This window comes from Mesoplodon mirus, assembly GCF_964341445.2.
Source record: "Mesoplodon mirus genome assembly, chromosome: 12".
NCBI lineage: Eukaryota > Metazoa > Chordata > Mammalia > Artiodactyla > Ziphiidae > Mesoplodon > Mesoplodon mirus.
The window spans coordinates 48,221,375-48,235,398 of NC_138988.1; the positions used below are offsets into that span (position 1 = coordinate 48,221,375).

Below are 14,024 nucleotides of genomic sequence, written 5' to 3' on the forward strand. Positions count from 1 at the left end.
GCATTTCCACTAAGATCAGGAACAAGACAAGGTTGCCCACTCTCACCACTATTATTCAACATAGTTTTGAAGTTTTAGCCACAGCAGTCAGAAAAGAAAAAGAAATAAAAGGAACCCAAATCGGAAGAGAAGAAGTAAAACTGTCACTGTTTGCAGATGACATGATACTGTACACAGAGAATCCTAAAGCTGCTACCAGAAAACTACTAGAGCTAATCAATGAATTTAGTAAAGTAGCAGGATACAAAATTAATGCATAGAAATCTCTTGCATTCCTATACACTAATGATGAAAAATCTGCGAAGGAAATTAAGGAAACACTCCCATTTATCACTGCAACAAAAAGAATAAAATACCTAGGAATAAACCTACCTAAGGAGACAAAAGACCTGTATGCAGAAAACTACAAGACACTGATGAAAGAAGTTAAAGAAGATACAAACAGATGGAGAGATACACCATGTTCTTGGATTGGAAGAATCAACATTGTGAAAATGACTATACTACCCAAAGCAATCTACAGGTTCAATACAATCCCTATCAAACTACCACTGGCATTTTTCACAGAACTAGAACAAAAAATTTCACAATTTGTATGGAAACACAAAAGACCCCAAATAGTTAAAGCAATCTTGAGAAAGAAAAACAGAGCTGGAGGAATCAGGCTTCCTGACTTCAGACTATACTACAAAGCTACAGTAATCAAGGCAGTATGGTACTGGCACAAAAACAGAAATATGGATCAATGGGACAGGATAGAAAGCCCAGAGGTAAACCCACGCACATACGGTCACCTTATCTTTGATAAAGGAGGCAAGAATATACAATGGAGAAAAGACATCCTCTTCAATAAGTGGTGCTGGGAAAACTGGACGGCTTCATGTAAAAGAATGAAATATAATGCTCCTTAACACCATACACAAAAATAAACTCAAAATGGATTAAAGACCTAAATGTAAGGTCAGACACTATAAAACTCTTAGAGGAAAACATAGGCAGAACACTGTATGACATAAATCACAGCAAGATCCTTTTTGACCCATCTCCTAGAGAAATGGAAATAAAACAAAACTAAACAAATGGGACCTAATGAAACTCAAAAGCTTTTGCACAGCAAAGGAAACCATAAACAAGACAAAAAGACAACCCTCAGAATGGGAGAAAATATTTGCAAACGAAGTAACTGACAAAGGATTAATCTTCAAAATATACAAGCACCTCATGCAGCTCAATATCAAAAAAACAAACAACCCAATCCAAAATTGGGCGGAAGACCTAAATAGACATTTCTCCAAAGAAGATATACAGATGGCCAATAAACACATGAAAGGATGCTCAACATCACTAATCATTAGAGAAAAGCAAATCAAAACTACAATGAGGTATCACCTCACACCAGTCAGAATGCCTGTCATCAAAAAAAAAATATGGCCATCATCACAAAATCTACAAACAACAAATGCTGGAGAGGGTGTGGAGAAAAGGGAATCCTCCTACACTTTTGGTGGGAATGTAAATTGATACAGCCACTATGGAGAACAGTATGGAGGTTCCTTAAAAAACTAAAAACAGAACTACCATATGACCCAGCAATCCCACTACTGGGCATATACCCTGAGAAAACCATAACTCAAAAAGAGTCATGTACCACAATGTTCATGGCAGCACTATTTACAATTGCCAGGACATGGAAGCAACCTAAGTGTCCATCGACCGATGAATGGATAAAGATGTGGCACATATATACAATGGCATATTACCCAGCCATAAAAAGAAACGAAATTGAGTTATTTGTAGTGAGGTGGATGGACCTAGAATCTGTCAAACAGAGTGAAGTAAGTCAGAAAGAGAAAAACAAATACCGTATGCTAACACATATATATGGAATCTAAGAAAAAACAACTCTTTCTGAAGAACCTAGGGCCAGGACAGGAATGAAGACACAGACACAGAGAGTGGACTTAAGGACACGGGGAGGGGGAAAGGTAAACTGGGATGAAGTGAGAGAGTGGCATTCACATAAATACACTACCAAATGTAAAACAGATAGCTAGTGAGAAGCAGCCACATAGCACAAGGAGATCAGCTCGGTGCTTTGTGACCACCTAGAGGGGTGGGATAAGGAGTGTGGGAGGGAGACGCAAGAGGAAGGGGATATGGGGATTTATGTACACATATAGCTGCTTCACTTTGTTATACAGCAGCAACTAATACAACAATGTAAAGCAATTATACTCCAATAAAGATGTTAAAAAAAAATTCAGAATGTGGGACAAGATAGACTCTTCAGACCAGACCCTTCAGTAAGTCTGCCTCATGGAAGAGAGGAAGTAGGAGGGAACCATCCTAGATTAAGAGTAATTGAAGAGGCATGACAAACAAATGCAACATGTGAAACTTGTCTCAGCTTGTACACTATTATCATTAGATACTTTATTCTCAGTATCTCCTGAAATGTAAATGTCCATGAAAACCAAAACAAGAAAAACATTTGTATAAATTTTCCAAACCATGGAAGTTGACATTTCATTGTACTCTACTCACCTCCACTTAGTAGCTTCATGACTAGCCACAGCTCATCTTTTACCACAAAAGACGTGTAGTAAGACACAATATTAGGATGATGGCACTGACTCATGGCTTGAATTTCTTTCTACAAAGAAGAGAAAACATGGTAATTCATTATATGCAAGCCTAAAACACTAGAAGTTACTGAATCCAGATCTGGGAATTCCAAAGATTATGTCACAACCTTTCTGGGATTTTCATGCCTGACCTCTGCAAGAATGGTTAAACCAAAAAAAACGCTTGGTTTCCCTCAATCCATTCTTTTACTCCTTTCACTCGTTAAACTAGCGATCTCTGAAACCAGAAACATGCACTATTTATCACACCCTGACACAGCACCACAGAGGCCTCCACTGGGACACATATTTTTACTTCCAGGTGCCCTTAAAGAACCATCTTGGGAAATCAGGTTTTACAGTCACAGAGGATAATTATCAATACTAATAAACAAAGGGTGGTTTGTTTGTTTGTCTTTTTTCTCCAAAACATTGTTTCATCTCATTTTTGTGAAATGATTAACATTTCCCACTTTAAAGAGGCCATAAACTAAATCCAAAGTAGACACCTGAGTCCAAAGTCTCAGCATATACTACCTCATTCGAATTTAATGAATTTAAATTAGATTTGGTGTGGTAAAATGCCTTATAAAAGCCCTGTGTGATCAGGGCCCTGCTTACTTCTCCATCATTCCTACTGCCTTCACTGACCCTACCCCCAACATACCCCAGTCCTATGATCCAGCCATAGTAACTTCAAGTGAGCCATGCTTCTTCTAACCATGAACATTTAACCCTGTTGTTCCCTCTGCCTCAAATACACTTCCCTCATTTTCACCTAGCTGAAAACACCAATTCTTCCTTCTGATCTCAGCCAAAATACCACTTCCTCCCAACTTCCCAGGTTGAGTTAGTTAGGTGTCCCTTCTCTTGGCTTCCAAGCTCTGTGCATATCTCCTTACATCACAGCACATATGTACTGAATAGTACATTGGATGCTTATTTGTCTGTCCTTCCCTGCTAGACTGACAACTCCAAGAAGGCATGTACTTAAAAGGGGACTCCTACACATGGTGGGAATTATCATACTATACTGTAATTGCCTATTTATTTTTCTGCATTCCTCACAAAACTGTAGCTCAATGAGAGGTCAGACTCTGTATACTGGCACTTATTGTGCCTGGCACACAGTATACCCTCAATAAATATTTGCTGAATGAATAAAATCCTATAGCACTTTATATAGCTTTTTACTTACTGATGTATGAATACTTGCCCTATGCCCTTGGTATTTGTTCAGTAAGATCAATTGTGTAAAAGTTGCCCATAATCCCTGATTCATAAGAAGTGTTCAATAAACACTAGTTTTTCCATTCTCATTTTCTCTACTTGAATGTAAATTCTTTTACGGCAAGGACTTCGTTGTGTGCATTTTTGCTACCCACTAAGTTACTAGCACAGTCTTCCATACGAAAAGGTAAGTAAATATGAAGGATAAAGAAGAAGAACTAAAGTAAACACCTGCCTATTGACAGAGTTATACAGGATTTGAAGGGATAAGATATGTACATATAAGAGGGAATATAAAGAACAGCATATACGTGCCAAATGACCAGTAAAGATAGTAAATGTTACAAGAATCCAGAGGAAAGAACAGTTAAGGCAGGCAAGAAGTCTTCACAGAGAAGGTGGGAACTACGTTTAGTTCTGCAGGATGTGGGATGTTAGAGCAGTACAAGGTGCAAAGCACATAAAATTACAAAAAAAAGGATGAAATAAGCAAGACAGATTTTAGGACACAGGAGTAAACCTGTCTAAGGTTAAGCAGTTCATGCTTTCAATAGAAATTTACCAAATGCCTACTCTGTGCCAGGCACAGTCCTAGGTGCTTGACCACAATGGTGAACCCTCATGAAACTTACAGTCTGGTGAAAAAGTTAGACAAATACTAATTTATAATATAGATGAATAAAGTCTGATAGGAGAAGTACTAAATACTACATGATTTCATCGGAGAGGTGAATTACCAAAAATTAGGAGTGACAATCAGGGAAAGCTTCCTATAAGAAGTTTTACTACACTGACACTGAAATAGGAAAGATAAATATGTTTTTAGGGGTTTTGATTGTTTAATTACCTGGGACCGTATCATAAAGGACCTTGTAACTGTGTTCAATCATTTAGGCTTCATCCTAACAGCAATGGAAAGGCATTAAAGGTTTAACTATATTTATTTTTTCATAAAAATCACTCTGGCTGTAATGTAGAAAATAAAAGAGAGAAGGCAAGACTAAAGGGAAAAACTCTGTTCAAGGTTGTTGCCATGAGCTGGGTGAGATGATAATGGCCTGAAAAACGATAAACAGCTAATTTCTCAGTTTAGATTACTGTACTATGGTTATGTTGCTCTTAGGAGATGTTGGGTGAACAGCATATGGGAACTTTCTGTACTGCTTTAGCAGCTCTTCTGTAAGGTTAAGACTATCACAAAATAAAAAGTTTACAAAAATAAGTGGTAATATGAATGAAAAGAAAGGCAAGAGTCAAGAGATGATACTAAAGAGGTATAAACAACAGGACTTGGTGACTAACTGGACAGGAGAGGTGAAAGAGACAGAAATCAAAAAAGGGAGTGACAATGCAAAGAGCTGGGGTCAAATGGTCCAAGGTCTTAAATGTTAAGCAAAAGGTTTTGAGCTTAATCCTGGAAAAAAGAGTACTACAAAGGGTTTTCTAAAAGGAGACTATGGCGGGGGGGATAAATTGGGAATTTGAGATCAACAAATACACGCTACTATATTTAAAACAGATAAACAATAAAGACCTACTGTATAGCACAGGGACCTATATTCAATATCCTGTAATAACCCATAATGGAAAAGAATCTAAAAAAGTATACATATACATACATACATATATATATATATATATATATGTATGTATAACTCAATCACTTTGCTGTACACCTGAAACACTGTAAATCAACTACAACTAAAAAAAATTAATAAAAACAAACAAAAAACAACCACAACAAAAAAAAGGAGGCTATCAGGAGAGCCATAAATTTTAAAGATAAAAAGGGCCTTAAATATTCCTCTTCTTCTCTTCTATTCCTCTTAATTCCCCTTGGAGTTATCTTTTTCCCTTTCCTTTCAAAAAGAAAAAATATACATATTAAGTGCTCTGCAAGAGGGGTATATTCATTCTGACTCAAAGTTCCCAGCAGCTTCCTCAACACTCATAAGTGATTCCACCTCTACTCATGAAAATGCTTTCCTGAAAGTCCTTTATTGTCTGCTAATACCAGATCTTTTGTCTGGAATTTTCAGTTCTCCACCTGAAGTCATGTTTTAATGATGGACTGTTCATTCCTTCTTGAAACTCACTCATCTTGATTTCTACTATTTACTCCCTGGTTTTCTGATTACTCCAACGTAGGTGGTTTTCCTCCACTTCACGCTATTCAGTCAGTCCCCAAGTAATGTTAATTTATTCATTCACTCATTCAGAGTGAACAGTCCCTGCCCTCATGGAGTGCTCATTCTAGTACTAACAATTTTTCCATCTACAAAATGTCTAGGGAATTTGTGTCTTCCTTTCCATTATCACTGTCACTGCCTGAATTTAGTCTCAATATCTCTTTGTGTTCTTCAACCTATGGGATGCAAATCATAGGGATGCAAATCATATGGGTCATGAAATAAATTTAGTGGATCACATTAAAAAAAAATAGGATAGAAAATCAGAGTGCATTCCACATAATATAATTAAGAATTGTTTTATAAAAATGTTTCAGTTATATTAATATATAATATCATATATATTCATAATGTTACTATATAATATGCTATTCTTTGCTGATCTTAAACCCCTGCCCAGCAGGGTCTCCATCTCTGCCTCTTCAAAGTCTTCCCAGCCCAGGTGGCCCAGGACACAAACATCTCCACAAAGGCCTCCGCTTTCATAACTGGTAGCTCCCTTCTTCCTCTTATTTCAACACAGTACTTATACCTTTCCTAGGCATTTGTCACACTCTGCCTTGTACAGCAGGCAAGAGCCTTAACTCTCCAACTAGATTGTGAGCCTCTTGGCAGAAAAAAGACATTTTAAGCCTCTTAATGGTCCCCTCAGATGTTTGTTCAATGGATCTAGTCCTAGCATCTACCCAAGGAGAGAAAAATCTCAATATATTACGTAGTTGCCTTTCTCAGAGAAAAGTCTGTGAGTAAAATCTCTGGAGAAAATAAATGTAAGATTTGACAGCTGATTTTGTGATCACACTTAGCAAAAGCTGTGAGACAAGAAAACATTTTGACAAGAGAAAGGAGCAATATACTACGTCCTCACTAATAACTGTCACACACATTACACACCTGTATTTGGTTCACATCAGTACTCTCTGGAGAACCCAGAGCATCCTTTCTGCATTATAATAAAGACAGTTTTGAAAATAAGTTTTAAAATCACAACATCAAAAGTTTAGTATGTTGAGCTAATAGTTTTTTGGGGGTTTTTTGGGTTTTTTTTTTGCGGTACACGGGCCTCTCAGTGTTGTGGCCTCTCCCGTTGCGGAGCACAGGCTCCGGACGCGCAGGCTCAGCGGCCATGGCTCACGGGCCCAGCCGCTCCGCGGCATGTGGGATCCTCCCGGACCGGGGCACGAACCTGTGTCCCCTGCATCGGCAGGCGGACTCTCAACCACTGCGCCACCAGGGAAGCCCGAGCTAATAGTTTTTCTAAGATAAATTAAAGGGCTTCATATCTTCTCAATACAGAGCCCTTGGCACTCAGATCTCAAGTCCCGACACCACCACAAAACACCACAAATAAATCAGGTATTCTTTATATTTCTGATATTTCTTCAGGGTTAGTGGAATCTTACCTGCATACCCACCAAGAAAGCCAATTATTTTTAACTTGCTTTAAATCACTTTCCCCCACCTTTACTTATTTGCTGAATATATAAATATTGCGTTTGCAATGTAAAGATTAATGAAATATGTGGCCAATTTTTATGGAGGTCTAACCAGTTTTTCTTCCTCTTACTAAGCTATATCAAATTTGCAGTCCTCTAAAAGTAAGGCCCTAGTGTAATAATACAAATATTACTTTCAAGAATGTCAAATGATATTTGAGAAGAGATGTTCTTTCTACTTTTGAACTAAGATTATAATTATTTAGTTAGTATTACATGAAGCAGAAAATAATAGACGGGTCAGAAAAACCTGATGTTTAATCCAGACTCTGTTACTTATCGTGATTTACTTCTCTCATCTATAAAGTGGAGCTTCTACCTATCTCAGAGATGTTTATGAGGTTAAAGTACACTAGTGCCTAGTACTGAAAAGATGTTTGTTATTATCACCATATGTGCTTCGTAGTCAAGTTATTTAAACTTTGAGACTCAGTTTCTTTAGTCATAAAGTAATAAATAATAAGACTTTCATTCATCTTTACACTACCCTTAATAGATTATGTAAAATAACTGGCAAATGACAGGAATTCATATTGGGCTTTTCAAATTCCAGTGTTAATATATGGGTTAAAAATATTGTTTTTCCAAGGCTTCCCTGGTGGCGCAGTGGTTGAGAGTCCACCTGCCGATGCAGGGGACACGGGTTCGTGCCCCGGTCCGGGAAGATCCCACATGCCGCGGAGTGGCTGGGCCCCTGAGCCATGGCCACTGAGCCTGCATGTCCGGAGCCTGTGCTCCGCAACGGGAGAGGCCACAACAGTGAGAGGCCCACGTACCGCAAAAAAAAAAAAAAAAAAAAAATTGTTTTTCCAAATACCGTATGCTAACGCATATATATGGAATCTAAAAAATTGGTACTAATGAACCTAGTGGCAGGGCAGGAATAAAGAAACAGACACAGAGAATGGACTTGAGGACACGGTGGGGAGGGGAAGCTGGGATGCAGTGAGAGAGCAACACTGACATATATACACTACCAAATGTAAAATGGATGGCTAGTGGGAAGCTGCTGCATAGCACAGGGAGATCAACTCGATGCTTTGTGACGACTTAGAGGGACAGGATAGGGAGGCTGGGAGGGATGCTAAAGACGGAGGGGATATGGGGATATATGTATACGTATAGCTGATTCAATTTGTTGTACAGCAGAAAGAAACACAACACTGTAAAGCAATTTACTCCAATAAAGATGTGAAAAAAATTTTTTTTTAAATATTGTTTTTCTTTAACAATAAGAATTAGTTTACAAGTTAGACTTCTTTTATGATCACTGCAGTTCAAATGCCCAAATGGTGCTCTAAGGTATTGCTGGCATCTGTAAATCCAAGTTCGTCACATAGTGTTTCAATCAGCATCTCCTTCCAAGTGTGTGTTCTCTCACCAAAGACGTCTCTAAATCACTCCAGCAACCCAACTCTTCAGCTTCTGCTTATGCATTACCAACTCCTGAAGAAATACATTTGTCTCATCTGCTGAAAGTTCAATATATAATTCTATTATCTTTTACTTTATTCCAATTATTCCCTAAATACTCACTACAGACTACACCAGAAATTAAACCCAATCTAGGACTGATAGATCATACCAGTCTTAGTTCCTGTCCTTTCTACTATTAGCTATACATGATCTTAGAGAAATTACTTAACAATATAACAATATTAGTTCATATTTGTGTGGCAGTTTATGGTTTTCAAGTACTATATCATTCAATCTTCAAGAAAAACCTCATAAGGGACTTCCCTGGTGGCGCAGTGGTTAAGAATCCGCATGCCAATGCAGGGGACACGGGTTCGATCCCTGGTTTGGAAGGCCCCACAAGCCGCGGAGCAACTAAGCCCGTGCGCCACAACTACTGAGCCTGCACTCTAGAGCCCGCCTGCCTAGAGCCCGTGCTCCGCAACAAGAGAAGCCACCGCAGTGAGAAGCCCACACACCACAACAAAGAGTAGCCCCTGCTCACTGCAACTAGAGAAAGCCCATGCGTGGCAATGAAGACCCAATGCAGCCATACATACATACATACATACATACATACATACATAAATTTATTTTTTTTAAAAAAAGAAAAACCTCATGAGGTACACAAAGCAGAAGCAGATATTATTTCCAATTTAAACCAAAGAAACTGAGGATTTAAAAAATTAAATGATTTGGAAAAACTATTTCATTTCCCTTGCTGAGTACTTACTATATACTTAAAAACTACTCTAGGTGTCATGGAGCATAAAAGTACAAAACAATCCCTGTGTGGCTAGCTTTTAATGCCACGGAACATCTCATGCAGCTGTGGATCCTTGGGATACCCTTTCTTCTCCCTGACCCTAGCCCTTGGAGAAGCCAATGCTGCTGGGGGGTCATTCTACCTCTCATCCTGCAACAATGGTCAGAATGCAGGTTGGTACCATGTTCCTAGAAGGCTAAAGCCTTTTAAAGGATATTTCATTTGACCCAGAAATCACAATTGCATGATACTATTTTAAGGAAAGTGAGAAATAAGCAAGCATTGTTTATAACAAGAGAGGAAACAAAAATCATCCAATACTAGAGAACAGGTTAGATAAAGTATTCAACAGAACACTACATACATATTGAAAGCTACATTAATTCATATTTATAGACATAGAAAAAATTCTATGATAAATTTTTAATTGAAAAGAACAAGTATATGGTTACATTATTATGAAAATACAAAGATGTTTAAATGTGCACATATAGCAAGTGTCAATCTCAGAATGAGAGGACTATAATTTTTTTCTACTTACCTGGATTTTATAGATTTTACAATAAGCATTACTTATTAATGAGGAAATCACAAACCTTTTTAAAAAACAAAAAACTTCAAGTTATTTCCTACTCTAACATGAATATACAAGAAATACGAGAAGTGCATACCAGGAGTTCATCCATGCTAGTTTGACATTTCTCAAGGTTTATCCGTTTGATAGCCACTTTCTCCTTTTTAGGGGCACAATATGCTGCTTGGACCACAGCCGTTGCTCCACTCCCTAAAGATAAATATATAAATGAGTAAATATGTAGAGGGTTAGATAAAAACAAGACATTTTTAATTCCTACACAATTTAAACAAGAGAATAATTCTTAACTTATCCTTATACTCAACAAAAAATGCAGAGAAACACTCTAAAAAGTAGGGTGTCAATAAAAGCAAAAGCCTTGACCATTTCATAGAATTGTCAATAAATACCAGCGCACACACACACACACACACACACACACACACACAAATAAAAGTTGCTAGAGTTCCAGAAGTTCTAGAATATGATGGTGTAGGCTCACATTTCCCTGCTCTTCTCCTCTAAATACAACTAAATACCTTAGAAATAATTCAACAATCATAAAGACAATCTGAAACAGACGATCTGAAAGGTGGAAAGAAGCAGATGGACTGGCTAGGACGCTCAGGATGTGAGGAAAAGCACTACTGTGAGCTCCCTGGGTTTTTCTTTTATCTCGCACATATCCATGAGTGGGCACCAGAACAGCCTGCTTCCTGGAACCAACAGGGATAGACAAATGAGAAAAATCCTTTCTAGCCAAAGGACTGTGAAAGGGGAAGCTCAGTAGCAACCTAGAAGACAGATTTCCCAATCCTTATCCAGGACAAACACCCAACTCATCACAGCATCAGCATCAGCAGGGTCTCCACCCCACACCCAGACAGCAGCAGGCCAGATTCACCAAAGGGGCAACTAGGTCCCTGCCCCACACCTGGGGCAACATCCAGCCAATCTGCCCACAGCAGCAGCAGAGGGGGCAGGGGGGTGGAGGGGGGGGGAACCAGACCCACACCCACCAGTCAGCCCAGGTAACACCTGTAGAGATTAAATAGGAGTCCTGCTGTGCCAGAAGAATAAAGCAGAAGATAACAACACTGCCAGAGCTCTGAAAACTCAATTATCATAGAATTACATAGCTCACAAAGGTAGGCCAGGACTTACACATTAAATCTAAGTAGAGTAACTGCCTATTAAAATAGAAATTTTAAATAGGATCAGGCGTCTCCTAACATTAATATCCTAAATGTCCATCACACGATTTAAAAAAAGAAAATCACATCGTCACACCAAGAACCAGGAAAAACACACTTGAATGAGAAAAGACAATCACACTGATACAAACACCAAAATGAATTACTAGTTGGAATTAGCTGACAAGAATTTTAAAGCAGCCATCATAAAAGTGCTTCAACAAACAGTTAAGAATTATGTTAAAACAATAAAAAAAAATAGAAAAGCCTCAATAAGGAAACAGAAGTTACTAAAAAAAAAAAAAAAAAAAAGCACCAACTGGAAATTATACAACTAAAACATATAATTTCCAAAATATAAAACCTGCTGGAGAAGCTCAATAGAAAAATAGAGATAACAGGATAAATTCAGTGAACTTGAGGAGAAGATCAATAATTTTACTCTATCTAAACAGCAGAGAGAAAACAGACTCAAAAAAAGAACAGAGCTTCAGGGAGAAGTGGAATAATAATAAAAGCTCTAAAATCTGTGTGGTAGGTAGAATAACACCCGCTCCCCAAAGGTGACCACATCCTAATCCTTGAGACCTGTGAATGTTACCATAAATGGCAAAAAGACTTGCCACATGTTATTAAATTAAGGACGGAAAGATGATCCTGGATTATCTGGGTGGGCCCAATTTAATTACACGGGTCTTTATAAAAGAGACAAAGGAGGGTCAGAGTCAGAGAAGATGAGACAATGAAAGCAGAGGTAAGAGTAATGAAGCCATGAGCCAAGGGAGGAACCTTGAAAACATACTATGCAAAGTAAACCAATCACAAAAGACCACATATTGTATGACTCCATATATATGAAATGTCCATAGAACAGGCAAATCCATAGACACAGAAAACAGATTAGTAGTTACCAGGAGCTGGGAGAAGAGGAGAATGGGAGGTTACTGCTTAATGGGTACAATTTCTTTCTGGGGTGAGGAAAATGCTCTGGAATTAGACAATGATGATGGATGCAAAACACTGTGAATATACTAAAAAACCACTAAACTGTACACTTAAAAAATGGTTAGTTTTTAACACAACATTGTAAAGCAATTATACTCCAATAAAGATGTTAAAAAAATGGTTAGTTTTATGTTAAGTGACATATCTTGATCTTTTTTAAAAAGGGAATAATAATACATACTACAAACAACTTTAGCTCATAGTTCAACAATTTAGAAAAAAAGGAAGAAGCAGGAGAACTTTCCAACTCATTTCATGAAGCCAATATTACCAACACCAAAACAAAACAAAGACATCACAAGAAAAAACAAAACAAAACAAAATAACTACAGACCAATACCTCTCATGTACTTAGCTGCAAAATCCTTAACAAAATGTTAGCCAATTGAATCCAGCAATAGATAACATACCACAACCAAGCAGTATGTATTCCAGGTATGCAAGACTGGTACAATTAAAAAATAAAAAAACCAATGTAATACACTGTATCAACAGGCTAAAGAAGAAAAATCATATGAGCACATCCACTGACACAAAAACACTTTATAAAAATTCAACACCATTCATGATAAAAAAAGCTCTCAGCAAACTAGAATAGAGGGGAACTTCTTCAACCTCATAAAGAACATCTACAAAAAAAAACTTACAGCTAACATTATACTGGTGAAAGACTGCCTTCCCTCTAAGATTGGGAAAAAGGCAAAAATGTTCATTCTTACCACTTTTATTCAACATAGCGCTGGAAGTCCTAGATAACACAATAAAGCAAGAAAAAGAAATAAAAGGCATCCAGATTGGAGAAGAAGAAATAAAACTGTCCCTGTTTGTAGATGTCATGACCGTCTATATAAGAAAAGCTTCTAAAACTAATAAAAGAGTTTAGCAAGGTTGCAAGATAAAAGATCAACACACAAAAACCAACTGCATTTCTATATACTAACAACAATCAAGCAGAAACCAAAATCTTAAAACACAGTATCATTTACAATTGCTCCCCCAAAATGAAACATTTAGGTATAAATCCAATAAAATATGAACAGGATCTATGCTAAAAATTACAAAATACCAAAACAAAGAAAACAAAAAAGACCTAAATAACTGGAGACTTACCATGTTCATGGATTCGAAAAATCAACACAGTAAAGATGTCAATACTCCCCAAATTGACTACATATAGGTTAAAGGCAATTCCTATCAAAATCCTGGTGAAGTATTCTGCACACATAGACAAGCTTACTCTAAAGTTTATATGAAAAGGGAAGGCCCTAGAATAATCAACACCATAGTAAAGAAGATGAACAGGGCTTCCCTTGTGGTGCAGTGGTTAAGAATCTGCCTGCCAATGCAGAGAACACGGGTTCGAGCCCTGGTCTGGGAAGATCCCACACGGCGCAGAGCAACTAAGCTTGTGTGCCACAACTACTGAGCCTGCGCTCTAGAGCCCTCAAGCCACAACTACTGAAGCCTGTGCACCTAGAGCCCCTGCTCCACA

The 14,024-nt window shown here is 37.8% G+C and overlaps 1 protein-coding gene across 1 annotated transcript in view; it reads right to left on the reverse strand.

Moving 5' to 3' along the window:
- The window catches only part of OXSR1 (oxidative stress responsive kinase 1), a 103,312-nt gene that overhangs the window by 76,318 nt on the left and 12,970 nt on the right, over window positions 1-14,024 (reverse strand). Inside the window, exons 2-3 of the mRNA XM_082639257.1 lie at window positions 10,432-10,544; window positions 2,545-2,653 (exon numbers count right to left, since the gene is read on the reverse strand). Of these exons, the coding sequence (XP_082495383.1) occupies window positions 2,545-2,653; window positions 10,432-10,544 (222 nt within the window). The remainder of the gene's footprint in view (window positions 1-2,544; window positions 2,654-10,431; window positions 10,545-14,024) is intronic.